This window comes from Dermacentor andersoni, chromosome 7 (genome assembly GCF_023375885.2).
Source record: "Dermacentor andersoni chromosome 7, qqDerAnde1_hic_scaffold, whole genome shotgun sequence".
In the NCBI taxonomy this organism is placed as follows: domain Eukaryota; kingdom Metazoa; phylum Arthropoda; class Arachnida; order Ixodida; family Ixodidae; genus Dermacentor; species Dermacentor andersoni.
This window is the reverse complement of record NC_092820.1, coordinates 124,999,953-125,017,452: the sequence shown is the minus strand read 5'-3', so window position 1 is coordinate 125,017,452 and position 17,500 is coordinate 124,999,953. Positions and strand designations below refer to the sequence as shown.

The window sequence follows — 17,500 nt, the reverse complement described above, 5'->3', positions numbered from 1 at the left end:
TGTTCTTGTTCTGTCCTGGTCTATTGCGCCTTGCTCTTTACTCATTCAAGCACTTGAATACGCCAGGCACGTAACATTTACATCGTTGTTACACCGTTGTTCTGAGAAAGAATGAATCAATCAAGTGGGCCGAAATCACCACCGGGCACGTAAGTGCGGCAATATTTTAGGGACATAGATATTTTGACTCTCTGCTCCAAAAGCATTTCGAAGTTGGGCATGCGTGAGAACGAAAAAAAAAAATGTTGATTTTCACCAATTGACGTGCCCTACGATACGAATTTTTCAAGAGAGTTGTCAGTACGCTGTCAGCACTATGACGTCGAAAACAAATTAAATACAAAGACCTCGAGTACGGAGTACGCCAAAAAAGTGGGCAAATAGTTTTCTGAAACAGTACCTGCGGACAGTGGCCGAACACGTCTTGTTCGGCCATTGTTGATTACTCAATAAATGGCCTTGTATAAGTAGAGTCAACTTCGTCGCTACGTGTTTTTCTACTCATTCTGTTCTATGAATACCCGCCTGGGGAATCAAAGGCATTTATTTGACTCAATAATTACGTGAGATTTTGGTTTCGTTAAATCGAAACTTTACTGTGCATGTGTGCGTGTATGTATGTATGTATGTATGTATGTATGTATGTATGTATGTATGTATGTATGTATGAATAAAAGCACCATGCTTTTGCGCAGGGCTTCGCGCAAACTGACTCCGAGGAGCAGAAATTTCGGGAGGAGATCCTGGAGCCAATGTTACGTCCCGCGATCCAGTACACCGTGGAACACCTGCCGCTGACCACGGACATCAACACGTACCTGCTGGACATTGCCAGCGACAAATTGTTCAAATACGTTTTTAACCTGCACTTCGGCTACCAGATGACTAAGGCGACCGGGTATGCGGCATCGTATTGTTTAAGCGTGAAATGCTTTTAGCTCCCGTTGTCGGCGACCTTCAGTTGACCTGGAGCCAGAAGCCAGAGCCGTTATCCGGGCATCGTTGGGAGAACGAAACGAGATCATCCGGACAACCGGTCAAAACTTAAAGGGACACTAAACCGAAACATTAAATCAGTTTAGACTAATGAAGCATTGGTTGAGAACCCTGCAGGCAGTCATTTAAAAAAAGAATTGTTTGATTATTAGATGAGAAAATGAAGGTCCACGTATCGGTAATTGAATTTCGCGCCAATACCCCAGCGCCGCTACGTCAGCGTGACGTCAGGGATGCCAAAGTATGTTTTCGCATTTGGGCCACGTTCGCTGAATACAGGTTCCCGAAACTTGCCATGTTTGATATTTGGTTCCTTTAGAACACAATGTAGTCAATGTGTACCGCTATATATATTTAGTAGGCGCTAGAATATGCCGTCAAAATCCAAAACGTCACAGCCCCCAGGTGCGGGAACTTAAGTAGGCGTCGCCACCCGTATTTCGTTCTTGCGCTTTTTCTGGCTTACCAAACGTATTAGCGTTGCAAGAGTGGTGTTTCTGGTGTTGTAGGACGGTAATTTACTGATGCAGAAGAAATCATTTTTCACTTTAGTGTCCCTTTAAGAATATGTGGTGTCTGCGCAACCCTTTGTACAGGATCGCATTACATGCGCAAGTTACTGCTCAAACAAGTTAAAAAAGATTGCTTCCGAGTTCTTTCTAATGTTTGTTCACGATATCACTCTAGCTGTTATTTTTTTGTACGCTGAAATTTTATTTGTCATTTCTCATAGCGACGTTCAAAAGAGAGATAACAGTGCACCATACACTTGACTGACATATTTCGGTGCTAAGACAGGGTTGCCTGTTCAACGCCAGCGGTCCGTCTGTTCCGCTGCGCCGGTTTCGCGCTGCCTCCTTCGAGACACACACGAGTTGCGAGTTTTGGTTATTGAAAAAAAAAAAAGGAAAGAAGAAAATTCATTGTTTCCTTCGTCATTGGTCATTAGCTCAGACGCCACTGTGTAACCGTTATCATCGGTATGCACAGCGCAGCGCAACCGATGACAATTGTCACGGAATAGGGCATCGGCGTTGCGAAATTTCAGAGAAAAAAGAAACTGTGGGCCTTGAGCACATTTACTGCGACAACTGCCGACGGGCACCGCCATGCTTGTTTCTCAAATAATGGCGCTGTCTTCTCTAAAGGCACGACGTCGTCTTGCTCGTCTGTCCATCTCAATTATTTCACTATATTTTGCTTGGTCTGTCTCTGTCCGTGTGTGTTCTGTCTGTACCTGCCTCTCTTTCTCCCTCTCTCTGTGCGTGTGCTTGTGTGTGTGTGTGTGTATGTGTGCGTGCGTGCGTGTGTGTGTGTGTGTGTGCTTGCGTGTGTGTGTGTGCTTGCGTGTGTGTGTGTGCTTGCGTGTGCGTGCGTGTGTGTGTGTGCTTGCGTGTGCGTGCGTGTGTGTGTGTGCTTGCGTGTGCGTGCGTGTGTGCGTCTGGCTGGCTGGCTGGCTTATGACGGTACTCTGGTTCCCGCGTCCGCTGCCTTCGCTCAGGACCGTGCTGTGGTACAACGGCCAGATCCAGCACACGGCGCCGCTGGTGATGACGGGGTTCAACACGGCGCGGCTGCGCAACATCACCAAGAACTTTAAGGCCAGGTTTAGCTTCAACGTGGCGGCACCACCGCGCCAGGTTCACGGCCAGGGCGTCAAGTCGACCAAGGCCGAGACTGAGCAGATCCGGAGCCAGAACACGTACCGCGAGGTGCTGCCCAAGGTGCTCCGCTCCGTCTTCCTGCCGCTCGTCTCGAGCCTGATGTGCAGCAACTTCGTTCTCTTCCCGATCGCCGAGAGGGCTCTGCTGGTGAGTCCAACTGCTACGAAATTTCACTTTAGCTAAATGTGTCATAAGTCAATAGCATACACTGCGGAGGTAACTGTATGGCTAAGCTGTAAGTGTGGCGATTCTATAATTTGCTTATTAGCAGCATTTAAAAAATCGCCTAAGACTACGCGTGCACTATAGCCACTGACACACATGACGTAATTCCCAGCACGTCGCCTCCGATATATCGTTTAGTGCACCGCGGGTGCCGCGGGCGACGCCCAATCTCGAAGGTCATGCCGAGGAAGCTCGTGTTCTGAGTCTCTGAAAAATGTATAATTTCTGCAATTATATATAATAGCAGTTATATCATAAGAAGCCAACAAACACTGACACCAAGGACAACATAGGGGAAATTACTTGTGCTTAATAAATGAAAGAAAGAAACGATAAATTATTGGAAATTAAAGTGGATGAAAGAAACAACTTGCCGCAGGTGGGAACCGAACCCACAACCTCGTGACGCCTGTGGCAAAAAGGACGTTCCACGTCCGCCCCCAAGGTCTGTGAATGGTGGCGCTGGCGAACACTCCCAGGGTTCTACTATGACACATAAATACCCAATAAAGTAAATGGAAAAACAGCGCCGCGGTAGCTCAATTGGTAGAGCATCGCACGCGAAATGCGAAGGTTGTGGGTTCGGTTCTCACCTGCAGCAAGTTGTTTTTTCATCCACTTTAATTTCCAATAATTTATACTTTCTTTATTTCATTTATTAAGCACAAGTAATTCCCCTATGTTGTCCTTGGTGTCATGTTTATTGGCTTCTCATGCTATGACTAATAAAAATCGGGCCCCTCGGTTAACCCCCTTTCTTCTCAGTTATAGTTAGAGATATAACAGCAATTATATGGACACTGCAGGCGAATTTCCGCCGTCGCCGTGATGTTCTGTATAAAGTACAAGTGCGATAATATCGCCACCACGCGCCAAAGGCTGTAGGCGCGTGGGGAAGCTTGCGAGGGTGAGTCGAGGAGGAAGGCGGCTTCTCGCGCCCGCAACGGAGGAAAGCAGGGAGGCTACACTCCGTCTTTTCACGCGCGCAAGAGAGAAATTTGCGCGCGTTAGAAGAGGGGGAGGGGAAAGGTTAGTGCGCAGCTCCTTTTTTATCCGGCGCAGCATCTCGGAGGTAATCTACGGTCGTTCCAAAGGCGAAGCGGCCCGATATAGCTGTGTTGTGTTCTCGTACGCCTATAGTTCGCGTTGGAGCGAGAGGCAGCACGAAGGAGAATTCACTCGCCGCTTCTGCCACTCTCCATCGCGCCAGCATTCTAACAGCGAGTGCCCGCGGTGATCGAGTGCGATGGGTTCATGTTTGCCAGTGCGCGCGCGACAACGTGCGTATTAATTAATTTAGAAAGCAAATGCGCATGCTTACAGCATTTTATGCAGCTGATAAAACTGCTAACTTTATTTGGTATAGCTGTATAATAATTTGCTAACGCAATCAATGCTTCGCATTTCGGGCGCAACAACGATTTCTGTGACGCATTCCCTCGTGTTACAAACGTAAAATTTTTCACCCAGGCTGTTCTGTTTACGCTATGGGTAACTAGGGCCACAATTTTTGTTTCAGCTGGCCTTTGATATCTAACGGCTTGGGCGAGTTCGTATTTGACTCCGTACACACTTCATATACGTAGCTCACGATAACCAAGCACGAACAGGACAGGTATGTGGACACGCGTACCCCTGGCTTTCATCTGATCCTTTATTGGCTTATAAACCTTTGCTAAATATATACATTCGCCGCATTCGCATTTCTTATTCTAATCAAAATTAATTGAAACGGAACTGTTAGCTAGGCTCGGTAAACTTTGTATCAAAACCATCAATCATAAAGAAAAAAAATAACTCCACGGTAGTCATGAAGAGAGATCAACGTTCCAGCCGTCTGTCATGCCGTACCATGGCAGAGCGTATCGACTCCTTTCGCGGCGATCCCGTGGGCGCCGCCATGTTTGATCACGTGGTGACGCGTCCATTGCTTGCCTCAGCTGCCTCCGTTGCCTCCGGGTTTACAATGAATATGCATGACGCCGGTGCTGCTCAGCAAACCTCTGTTTCGGCAGATATCGTAGACGGTGATTAGGTGGACGACACGAAGCTTAGGCCTCAGCTTCAAAGGACATGTAAGTGCTTTCGGAGCTCGTTGCGGCTTGTCCAAACTGTCCGAGCAGCGTATACGGTGTTTCTATCAAATGTTCAGCCAGAAATGAATCCCAAGCTGTCCAAACTTTCCGCTTATGAATTGAGTCAGGGTCGTTGTGTTCTGCTCTCCGTTCTTTATCTGCCAAACACTTTGAAGCAGCGGTTTGTCATGTTTCTGACTCACTAAAGTTCCTCGGCGTGGTCACTGTGTCACTGTTCCTTTTCCACCTTATATCGCTCGCCCTTTGTCGTGGTTCTAGTTGCGTCGTGGACCTTAACAGTACCTGCAGCTGTATCGGCGGCCGTGTTTTCTAAGCGGGCAACTGCTGCGCTAAATCGCCGATGTGGTGGAACTTTTAAAAAACAAAAACAAATTTTGTTGCGCGCACAGGCCCGAACCATTGCGTTGTCGTCATTCGCAGGTGAAGCACCTGCACCTGCTGACGGGCCTGAGCACGCTCCTCTACTGGGTCCTCAACTTCGTCTTCGACTTCCTCTTTTACATCGTGACCGCCCTTTGCGTACTCCCTCCGCTGTGGCTGTTCCAGGCTGGCGCGCTCTCCGGTACCGACATCAGTGAGTCACTGCGTGCATCTCTATAGAGTGTGCTAGAATATATTCAACTCTATCCTCCTGGGACCCGAAGACTGCTCAAGGACGTGACCTGGTCGCTGGGGTAGGTGTGCTAATGGTCGAAAACATTGAAAAATGAATTGGATACACCGAGGTATTTTTTTAACGGTAAAGGAAATGTTAAATCGTATGTGGCATATAGCACGAATCTATTAATTCAGCTGGATTGCTAGAAGAGGCGGACGTTAGTTAACGTACAGCAAATAAAAATGCATAAAATTGAATAATAAAAAATGATAATCTTATTAGCAATAAATTTAGGGCAAATATTGCAGTTCACCCATTGAAGCCGGCGACTTTATAAACCACGCCCTCTTGGTAGGAATTTAGAATCAAGCACCAGTTTTGAAATAGGCGCTGTCAAACTTGCATTAAAAATGCGGTGCTTCTCACAGACTTCTTTAACAAAATGCGTTTCTATGCATTGAAGCTCTAAAGTTACTGGAACACCAATGCTTTTCGTCTCAAGTTTTCGGAATGCGTATCTGGAAACTGGCGTCATCCTCAGAATTTGTTCCAAGCACGTACGTCTTTCGAAGTCATCGGCTGCAATTCGTAAATTGCAATACATAAACGGTAAAGTAACTAGTGTAGAAGTGTATTGGTGAATCTTCGTGAATTAGTCAAATATTCGTTTTTGATTTCTTGCGCAAATAATGCCTGCTTCTGAGACTAATCTAGCTCAAAAATTAGATTTGTGCTACGTGCCATGGGTATTTTTCTAAAATTCTGTAAGGATAAAGAAAGAATGCCCCGTATTGCACTAATCGATTCAGTTTTCCAATTGAATAGTCGGTATTAGTAAATACCAATATTTTTTAAGTAGTTTCCGTACAAATGGGATGTTTTAGTATGTATAATAAAACACAAACTTCGAGCAAAATTTTGATAAGTTTCATCATGGTGGCCACAGTTGAGTAGTGGCCTATACCTACACGCTATACCTCGGTCATGGAGCCACACTTAACTTTCTTTCTATACCACTATCGTCAACTTATAACGGATTTCCAAAATGACGCCAGTTTGGAGATATGCGCTATCAAACGTGCCCTAAATATGCACTGTTGTTCCACCTACTTTTTTAGCAACACGTCCTTTCATGCACTGAACCACAAAAATAACTGGAACGCCCATTTATTTCGTTCCACACTTTAATAAACAGTATTTGGAAACTGGTGTCATCCTTGAAATTAACTTCAAATGGATACGTCTTGCAAGCTCATCAGCAACAATTCGTAAATTGCAATATATGCCGTAAGGTAATTAACTGAGAAGTTAATTATTGATTTTTTAAAAATTGTTTGAATATGTATTTCTATTTCTCGTGCTAGTAATGTGCACCTCTTCGAACTAGTGGATGAGAATTATGCTATCTGCTACAGGTGATTTTTAAATATTCTGTAAAAGTTAAAAAGGATCACCCTGTATATTTACCGTTTAAAATACGTTGCCCTGTCTTCTCGCCATTATTTGCATTTATCTGCAATAAAATCTTTAACAACGGGTCCCCTACCAGTCATGTACTGCGGGATCTCCTTCTGAATACATACGCTGTGCAAGTATTTACTCACGAGTAAATAAAGTTGGAGTTAGAATGTAGAAAACCTTTCGCCTAGGGTGCGCAATGCGATTAGACGAGTCTCTCTCGATGTAGAATTGGCAATAACATTAAGGTTATTTTGCATGCAGTAAGCTTGTCTTGCACCGAGCGATGACTCAACAACATTAATATTCCGGCATAAGGCCGACGGCTTTCGAGATTAAGTGCGCTTGCTCTATATGTGGTTTCGAGAGCAAACAATTCTGGTCTGTAGCACGAAGCATGCAACGACATGCCGGGCGTTTCAGCCAACAATTGCAAAATATGTTTTTTTTTAGATTCCCTGTGACAATTAGCATAATTCTATTCCGTAAGTACTCGAAGAGGCGGATATTACTTGCACAAATAATTGATATGCTTAATCGACTACTTAAGAAAAAGTTACTGATTAAATTGTTGACTAACTACCTTATGGCACATATTGCAATCTAAAATTTCTATCCGGGGAGCTCGCAAGGCGGATCCACTTAAACCGAATTCTCAGGATGACACAAGTTTCGAGATATTTATTCTCGAGCTTTGCGGAGAAATGCATTGGCGTTCCAGTTACTTTTGTGCCTAATTGTATAAAATGGTGTTTGTTAAGAAAGTGAGTGGAATGACAGTGCATTTTTACTGCAGGTTCGACGGCGCATATCGTGTAAATGGTGTCATCCACGCAATTATATACAAGTGGATGTGCATTAAAAATATGAAATTATGAGGTTTTACGTGCCAAAACCACTCTGATTATGAGGCACGCCGTAGTGATGGACTCCGGAAATTTCGACCACCTGGGGATCTTTGACGTGCACCTATATCTAAGCATACTGGTGTTTTCGCATTTCTCCCCCACCGAAATGCGGCCGCCGGGGTCGGGATTCGATCCCGCGACCTTGTGCTCAGCAGCCCAATACCATAGACACTGAGCAACGACGACGGTTGGATGTGCATTGCAGTCTCACCCGCTAGGATTTGTAAATTGCATTATGTGCCATGAGGTAATTAGTTAAAATTTTATGTAGACAATGTCGGTAATTAGTCGATTATGCATTTCAACTTCTGGCGCGAGTAATGTCCGCCACTTCGAGCAGACCAATTCATTGACTAGAATTGTGCTATCTACCACGAGTAATTTTTAAAAACATTTGAAAGTCTTCGCTGCAATAACCTTTATCTATTTGTCACAGGCCTTATCTTCTCGCTGAACCTGTTGCACGGATACGCGGCGCTTCCGTGCATCTACCTGGCGTCGTTCCTGTTCGATAACCCGGGACAAGGCTGTTCCACGCTCGCCATCGTCACGTTCATCTTATGTGAGCTTCAAATCACCAGCACCCAGCTGTCCTTTTTTAAAAAAAGTTAGGAAGCCATTCCACCTTTTGAAGGTGGTTGACCAGCGAAGCTATTATGGTGGTGTAAATTATGTTGGTATAGAGTTTTGTTCGTACGTAACTATACATGTAATTATGCATGTGCCATTTATGCGAAATACACCGAAATATCGGGACTGCACTACGTCACGCACTACGTCGCGCACTACGTCACGTACTACGTCACGCACTACGTCATACATGCACAGAGCGACCGCCGAAAGGCTTTTACGACGCCGCTCTAAAGACGCAGGTGCTGTCGACGCAGCTGCGACGGAGCGCCGTTTAGAGGCAGGTGGCCGTTAGACCGAGCCTCGACGCGAGGGACGATATGCGTTGAGCGGGGCGCAGTCAGAAGGAGTGCACGAAACAGAACACGTTTGTTGGTAATTTGCGATTGAGCATACTTCCTAGTTAATTAGCTGAATGAAACTCTGAAGGACTAGAGTTTTATTCCAGCGGACAAACACGGGACTGTCCGTGTATTGTCCGTGTGCTGCCCATGTGTTGACAGCAGACGGGAATTCCACAATATTTACATAACTTCACTGTCAACTACATAACCACAAGAAGTAACTGAAACCCCGGCGTAATCTTATAGTCGTCTTAGCGGCTAATTGTCATGTAATTTGTTTCGGTATAGTTAGGATAAAAAAAGAGATACAGCCTTTTTCTGTAGCCATACCACCTCCGTAGATGTCCATGTATTGTCAGCAAACGGGAATTCTGTACCGTTTACAAGTTAACTGTGAACTAACTAATTATGACAAGTAAATGAAACTCGGCGGACGGGGTGGCAAGGACGAGCTTCCGGCTCCGCAATCGCTTCAGCCGCATGCCATCTCTCGAGAACCATGGTAGCCTCGGTGATCGGTTACTGTGTCTAGGAGGCAAGCGTCGCTAGGGCGTGCATCTTGAACGCCGCCTTGTAACGGTGGAGCTGCGTTGGATCGCGCGCGCACATCTCTGGGCCCAGCGTCCGTCGGCTGCCTGGGCGAGGTGTTCATGGAGCACTACGCGGAAGAAGTGAACAACGCCGCCGTGTCTTTCGTCATCGGCACGGCGCGTCAGGCCGTGCGGCTGCTGCCCTCTTGCTCCTACTCGCGCGCGATGACCAAGGTACTGCAGCTGGCCGCCGAAAGCTCGGTCTGCCAGCTCGGGGGAGCCGAGCTCGAGAGCCAGTGCAACATCAAGGTCACCGAGACGAAGCTGTCGCTCAGGCAGTGCTGCGAGCGTGAGTATCGACATCGCCCCGCTCGGTGTACCACATGCGACGACGCGTGGAAAAGTAGTTACAAATCTTTGCAGCTCGGTAGGGCTACCGTCTATAAAGTGCACGGCAACGGGCAAAAATCGTTTTTTGTCTGCGTCAGCTGCGTCGAATTTGACGAGTGTTGTTGCATTTGCGAGGGAAAAGGTGTAATCTGGTGAGCGATTTGTTCGCGGCATTGGCGCTCTTTGGCCACTTCTGGCCATTGCGCCACTAAACTCACATCATCATCGTCATCATCATCACCATCATCATCATCATCATCATCATCATCATATTGTTTTCTGCCGCTTTTGAGACATCTAACGCAGACCACTTTGATGTATTATGTGCCCCTCTGAAGCATACGACTAATTTTCGAGGACACCTCTTGCAAACCCGCTTTGCTTTCTCTAACAGGTGTTCGTTGCAAAATTGCGATATGAGCTTCGGTGCAGAGTTACGAATCTTTAAGCGCCGGGCAGATTCCCGCGTGACGAATTTCCCGCTCAGGTATGCCATGTTTCGCGCGTAACTTGAGCCAAAAATTTTAAACTGTGCATGTGCCATGTGGGTGAAAAAAAGCAAGGTAACATTGTTTGCCGCCGCTTGGAGCAATTCAGACTATTTTTCGCATTTGGCCCAATTACATAATGAGTTATCAAACATTAATCAGCTGCCGAAATATTCAGAGCAAAAATATCATTGACAAAATTGTACATCATCCTGAAAAATTTCCGATCCAGCTTTCACTTGTTCAATACGCAGTTGGATCGGTTCCTCTTTCGTATTTATTGGGGCTTTGTTTCAAGCTTGGAAAAAACAACAAAGCTCTTAATTTAGAGTGTACTGAGGGATAAGAAGCTTGATCGGGAATTATTTTCAGGACGGCGTACAATTTTATCATTACTCCTTTGGGTCTGGACGTAGCGTTCGAGCAGTTGAATAATTACGAACTAATCATGCAATTAGGAGAAATACAAAATATACTCTCACTTGTTACAACTGACAGCGAACATAATCATCTTGCTTCCGTCCAGCTACGTAGCACCTGCACACACATATATTATTTAAATTTTGGCACGAGTATAGTATAGACGCACACTGTATGCGTGTGCGATAAGAGAGTCTTCTTCTCTCGCAGACATGTACAGTGCCAACCGGACCAGTTACCTGATCCACCCGTTCGACAAGCACCCCTACTCTGCGTACTACGAGGTCGTCGCGCTCGCGTTTCAGGGCGGCGCGGTGTTCTTCCTGCTGCTCGCGTTCGAATTCATCAGGAAGCAACTCGAGCGGGAGCTGACGGCGCTCGACAACGAGGCGTACCAGGCGGCGCAGGCCGCACCGCAGTACACCGTTGCCAATGCTGCAGACCGAGCCGCGACGGAAGGGAAGAAGGTCGCGACCTGTTGCTTTTCTTGCATGCCTGCTCCCTTGCTTGCTCCCTTGCTTGCTCCCTTGCTTGCTCCCTGGCTTGCTTGCTTGCTTGCTTGCTTGCTTGCTTGCTTGCTTGCTTGCTCCCTTGCTTGTTTGCTTGCTTGCTTGCTTGCTTGCTTGCTTGCTCGCTTGCTCGCTTGCTCGCTTGCTCGCTTGCTCGCTCGCTCGGTCGGTCGGTCGGTCGGTCGGTCGGTCGGTCGGTCGGTCGGTTTATTCGAGGCAACTACCCGCCGTGGTTGCTTAGAGGCTGTGGTCTTGGGCTGCTAAGCACGAGGTCGCGGGATGGAATCCCGGCCACGGCGGCCGCATTTCGATGGGGGCTAAATGCGAAGACACCCGCGCGCTTAGATTTAGGTGCACGTTAGAGAGACCTAGGTGGTCCAAATTATTCCGTAGTCCCCCACTACGGCGTACCTCATGATCATACGATGGTTATGGCACGCAAGACCCCATAATTTAACGTATTCGAGGCAAATTTCGCACGAAATTTGCCTTTGAGAGATGCGGTTAGAAAATGACCAAATGCCTCAGTTGGCTGTGCCGCGCTGGCATCAAAACAGCTGCAGGATGCACTATATGTACGTGAAAAATAAAAAAAAAGTCGTGTAGACACATTGTAGACTATTTCGCTGTTTACAAACGAGACACTCTCGGAAGCTTCCCGTTTTGCCCTAAGAGGAAAGGGGAATAAATGGGAGGGGACCGTGACGTCGGGCTGCTAGCCTCGGCAAGCCAACCTCCTTTGACGTCGTGCCGGCTTTCCTTCTGGGCCCCCGTGCGCGTCGAATGGTGGGAAATAGTCTTGTAGACCCTCATGGCTCGCTGGCATCGAAGAAGGAAATAAACTACGAGAGAGCGGCATTACGTCATCCTGCCAGCCTTGGAAAGCGAACTGTTCCGTGCAGCCATTCCCTTCGCTTCTTCCCCTCGCAGTATGGGCGCAGCACGTGACCTCGGAGACTGCGTATTGGACGGGAATGTTTGGTTTCCGGCAGCTTTCAGTTGATCTCCACATGTGCTGCTTCTCTGCCGTAAATCGATCTGCCCGCACAGCTAGAGCGCTAAATCCCACCTCGCACCTAACGGGACGATCACGTGGCCTCTGGGACACAGCGTATTGGCTGGGAATGTTTGCTTCCTGGCAGATTTTAGCCGATGTGCATTTGTTCGGCTGCTCTGCTGTAATAGCTCTGCCCGTACAGCTGGAGCGCTAAATCGCACCGCGCGCCTGATGAGGCGGTCACGTGACCTCTGAGAGGCAGGGTATTGGAGGGGAATGTTTGCTTCCCGGCACTTTTTATCGATGTACACTTGTGCGGCTGCACTGGCGTAACAGCTCTGCCCGCGCGGCTGGAGCGCTAAACGCCACCGCACGCCTTACGAGACGATCACGTGACTTCCGAGAGACAGCGTATTGACCGGGAATGTTTGGTTCCCGACAGCTTTTAATAGATTTGCCCTTGTTCGGCTGACCTTCCCTATTAGTTGTGCTCGCACAGTGGGAGCTCTAAAACCCACCGCGCGCCTTGCAGGAAGATCACGTAACCTCCGACAGACAGCGTGCTGGCCGGGAATGTCTGGTTTCCGGTAGCGTTTAATCGATCTGCCCTTGTTCGGCTGATCTACCGTATTAGTTGCGCCCGCACAACCGGAGCACTAAAGGATACCACGCGCCTGACTAGACGATAACGCGTTGCACGGATGCATTGGGCACAAATCGCGTGGCGCAATCCTCTCTCCTAATGCTTTTGATTCTCTCTTTGTTACTGAGCCTTACCAAACCTTTATGGTTTTACTTGCTAAAACCACGATCTTATCCATATCGCATGTTCGCACCACATGTTCATCTCACATCGGTGAGATGAATGGCTTTGAGTACCGTTTAACGTGCGCACGAACACAAGTCAGTGATGTTTTCGAGATGACGTATGAACGTCACTGACAGTCAGCGAGTGTGATCGGACGACAGCATGTATGTGGGTGAGTGTATACGAGGGGGGAGTGGACGCATGTATGATCGTGCGTTAGTTTGTGCCGGTAGGTGATGTTATTGGAAGCGAATGTGAACGCGAGTGAATGTTGGTGAGCGTGAGCGGAAACGTGGGTGAGTGCCGCCGAGTGTGAGTGCGCATGTAGTACTAGCGAGTACACAAAGCACAAAAATAACGGTAAGTACGCGAGAGTATCCGCTCGTTTACCGACCTACGGTTTAGTGTCAGCTACCGATAACCGTACGCAACTTTTGATTCTTGCGGTTTAGATTGTTTGACGTTTTCTCTTCTTTTTTTCTCCTGGCAGGGTCACGGTTTGATAGACAGCGACGTGCAGGAGGAGAACAATGTGGTTGAGGGCGTCGTGTCGGGAAAACTGCCAGTCACGCCAGGAACCTCGTGGCCCGTGATGGTCGTTCGTCGTCTGCACAAGTCGTACGGCTACTTTGAGAGCAACGTAGTGCTTCGGGCAAGTACCTACAGCGTCCTTTCGTCCTGGAGATGCAGAGTCGATACAAATAGAATTTAATTTGCTGCTTTGGTGGTGGTGGCGATAAACCTTATTAATGCTTTGGAAAGCGACCGGGGTATTGACCCCTGAAATGGACTCTGAGTTTAAAGGAAGCCTTACCCCACCGTCGATTCCTACGTTTCCATTCGAACGCTCTTGAAACGAAGAAATGACAGACAATGACAGAGCCAAACTGAATGAAATGTGCTGCATTTAACAGATACATCTAACTGTGGGAAGCAGCTTTTTGATTTCGGAGCTTGGAATGTTCTACAAGAACTGCCGGAAATTGGCAATCTAAAGACAAAAAAAAAAAAACTGAAATAGAGAGTGGGCAAATCTGTAAACCGGGCTTAAGAGGCGATATCGCAGTTCTGTAAAGTGCATCTGTTAGAGCATCTAAAGTACACAAAGTTGGTACGCGAAATTACAGCTTAAGAGAAATTGTTTGCGGGGGTTGTGCAACTGTCGTGCTCACGAATAGCGCTACATTTTGCTAGTGATGTATAATAAGACCAATCTATTCTGCTTTAGATGTATGATTAGGCGCACTTTACAGGATTGTAAATGCCCTCGGCTAACGACGCCACCTCGCGGCAGCTGGGCGTGCGCGCCGAATGGGACGGCCAAAGCAAAACGTGGCAGCGAGCGCGATCTCGGAGGTCATGCTCGCCCAAGCCAGCATGCCGACTGCAGCCCATAGATGGCGCCATTGCCTACGCGATGTGGCAGCGCCCATGGAGAAAAGGTCTCTAAAACAATGCGATCTACTTTGTTGCCCAAACAACATGGCGGCTGAGCAGAAGGCTCCGAAAGTTAACGGGAAGGTCGCCTGCGTACAGGAAACGTAGCCACCGTTTCTTACGCGCTTAGTGCTAGCTACGTTATGTTTTTCAATAGGTTCGCACATGCAAAGTGTTAAAATACAGCGATAGGCGCGAGGCGGCGCCACGTTGCAGAGTCTACTTCCGGGAGCGTTTAGTTATTTGGGTTCGAAGCTGCATCCTCGGTTGTCAACGTACACTGTCTCCAATGCTGGCCAGAACACACACCCATGGTTAGGACATTTATTCGTCCAACTCTCGTGTTTGTGGCTTCAAGCTCTCTTGTGCCGCAGTCTATAAGTGATTGTCTGCATTTTCAAGCACTCGTCATCTTCTAAGCAAATCTGAGCAACAAGGCACTGGTTTTCACGTAGAGGCGGAAACCAGTCAAGCTGCCGTTATGCGGCTTCTATCCTGCCATCCCCACCACTTATTTGCACCGGTGTATACTTACGTGGTGAATGAACTTATGGAGCCCATACGTGTATAGTCATCGCGAATTGGTGAATTCAGAGCACAATATGTTGCTGAAGGTGACCCTGTTTTGCGAAGTCACAGAGCCGTTTGAAGCCAAAAGGACAACATTTTTGGAGATGCGTGTTGTGTACTCATCGCACCCACGCTGGTTGCGCCAGGTGTGATGGGTATACCGTTAAACTTGCCCCCTCTCGCAGACATGAGCGTTCCCCGTATTAATTTTTTGTACCAAACTTAATGCTGCTTTGCAGGCAGAGTATGTCGCTTACGAAATCGGGTACTGACGAGCGTTTGGGCATTTATCGTCGTGTTTCGGCGCTCACTCACGACGCGCAGGGGCTGTGCTTCACCGTGCGCTCGGGCGAGTGTTTCGGTCTCCTCGGCGTCAACGGGGCGGGAAAGACCACGACGTTTCGGATCCTGACGGGAGAGATCGTGCCGCACGCTGGCAACGCCTATATTGGCACCGCCTCCATCGTTGAGCAGCCTTCAAGCGTGAGTGTTGCCCGTTTCTTGCTTTTTTTTTCTATTTTCTAACGAAGTTTTTTTTTTCCTTCGGGATCCCTTCCGGGACATTGTATAGCTCACATATAGGACAACATTGACACAACAATTCGGCACATATGTAGCCCCGTGCGTACTACTTCTACCGATGAGCCGGTGGGCGGCTCTGTTTTCTACAGAAATGGATAGTGAAACAACAAATTGTGCCCGAATACTGTTGATACAACAAATGTACGTTATCTACCTATACAAGTTACCTGCCAAAGGAAATCAAGGGTTTCACGAAATCTCGTCTGGTCGGGAAGTAACGGTGTAGTAGGAAGAAAACAAGAACGCCGACCAAAATGGGGTTGCCTAAAAATTCTTAAACGTTTGGGCTTCCACCCGTAAGCCTTGTTCACTCGCCACCAAACTCGGAAAAGTGACGCAAATCTAAAGAAAAGTGGTCAGCTACGTGAGGTGGCGTGTCCACGAGTTACCGAGCTAGCAGCGGTAGCTGGCGATACGCGGATGGTCACATGGCTTCTAATTGTTACCTCTCTCTCGCGTGGACAAAGGCAATGCATAAGGTTTAACAGGAAATAATGATGAGTTGAGTGAGATGTGTACAAAACTACTGTATGCAAATACTGCGGTGCCTAGGCTTATCATGCACCGAGTTTAATCACAGATATAACGCCAGGTTAACAAGTCCGAGTGCACGTTTTTTTATGATCTTGTTAAAAAGACCATCACCAGTTCTTAGTTTACCTGAACCCAACGGAAGCAAGATAAACACCCGTTCAAACGCGAACAATTCGAGTGATATTTAAATGCGTTTGTGGCGTTTTCAGATTCCTCTTCATCTGTAACACCGACTTTATTGAGACTCTACAACACGTATATTTCAAGTTATTCAATGCGGAGTCCCAGCCGACACAGCGACTGCACGTCCCAGTGGCATGTAGTATTACTCGGCATGGGCATGCTGGTCAGTTATGTTTAGTTTGCGTTTCAACTGAAGCTGATTGTACGTAAATACGTTGCAAGCAGCCGTGGCGAAGTCATACAGTATTACAGTCAATGCGCGGTAGCATATGCTGTGACCAACAGGAATGTTAAAACTGTTTTCAGGTCAGCGACTGCTTGAATTACTGTCAGCGTTAGCATTTACAAGGGGTAAAGCGGGGCGGTGCCAGCTTGCTAAATCGATCTGCCCACGTTGGATTGACAACATACGACATATTCGTCTAATGGATGTGTCTAGAACTAAGACGATTGTCGCCATTCATACAGAAATATTCAGGCTCTTAAATACGACAGAACACTTGACCTACACTGCATCTGTGTTGGTGCTTCAATGCTCCCCCAAGCAGACCATACCATGCGTTGAGTCAGAAAACCAGAGATGCTTGTTCCCTACAGCCGTATTTGCTTGCATCGGTCTACGTGTCCATGCGCGTCCACGTGTACTTAATGATTCGTTTATATGTATCTTTTGCGATGAAAAATGGGAATACATATGAATTCGTACCAGTACATATGTATAGAGCTTTAAACTTCCGTAATATCACCGCAGTGGTGTTCCTTTGACTCGAGGCATCGGGTACCACTGGGTAGGTGAGCAGTGGGTTTCAGGTCTCATTGACACTTCCGCGATTGCGAAGGTGTCGAAGGCAGACTTCCCGGTTGTTGCCAACGACTTGGACCATGCGCACCGGTGGGATATCATTGTATTCAGTTGTGTACGGGATTGTCAGTTTGGCCCGAGTTGGTCAGGCATAGGCGACGCGTCCCAGTATGGCTGAGGCCCGGATTATCGTCCGGTCGGCAATTCGGGTTAATGGAGAGTGTGGAGCGGAGGAGGAGGATTAGGAGTCCCACTTTTCTTTTTTTGCCTCAAGTTTTCAATGGCGCTAATTGTTCCTGACGTGAGGCGTGTTTAAAACCGGTCAGAGAAG

General features: G+C 47.5%; 1 protein-coding gene across 1 annotated transcript in view; it reads left to right on the top strand.

The window, feature by feature from the left end:
* The window catches only part of LOC126534665 (phospholipid-transporting ATPase ABCA3-like), a 130,955-nt gene that overhangs the window by 100,418 nt on the left and 13,037 nt on the right, over positions 1-17,500 (top strand). The window contains exons 17-24 of the mRNA XM_050181927.2: positions 696-898; positions 2,498-2,807; positions 5,402-5,555; positions 8,382-8,507; positions 9,541-9,798; positions 10,958-11,214; positions 13,552-13,713; positions 15,393-15,551. Coding sequence (XP_050037884.2) covers positions 696-898; positions 2,498-2,807; positions 5,402-5,555; positions 8,382-8,507; positions 9,541-9,798; positions 10,958-11,214; positions 13,552-13,713; positions 15,393-15,551 — 1,629 coding nt within the window. The remainder of the gene's footprint in view (positions 1-695; positions 899-2,497; positions 2,808-5,401; positions 5,556-8,381; positions 8,508-9,540; positions 9,799-10,957; positions 11,215-13,551; positions 13,714-15,392; positions 15,552-17,500) is intronic.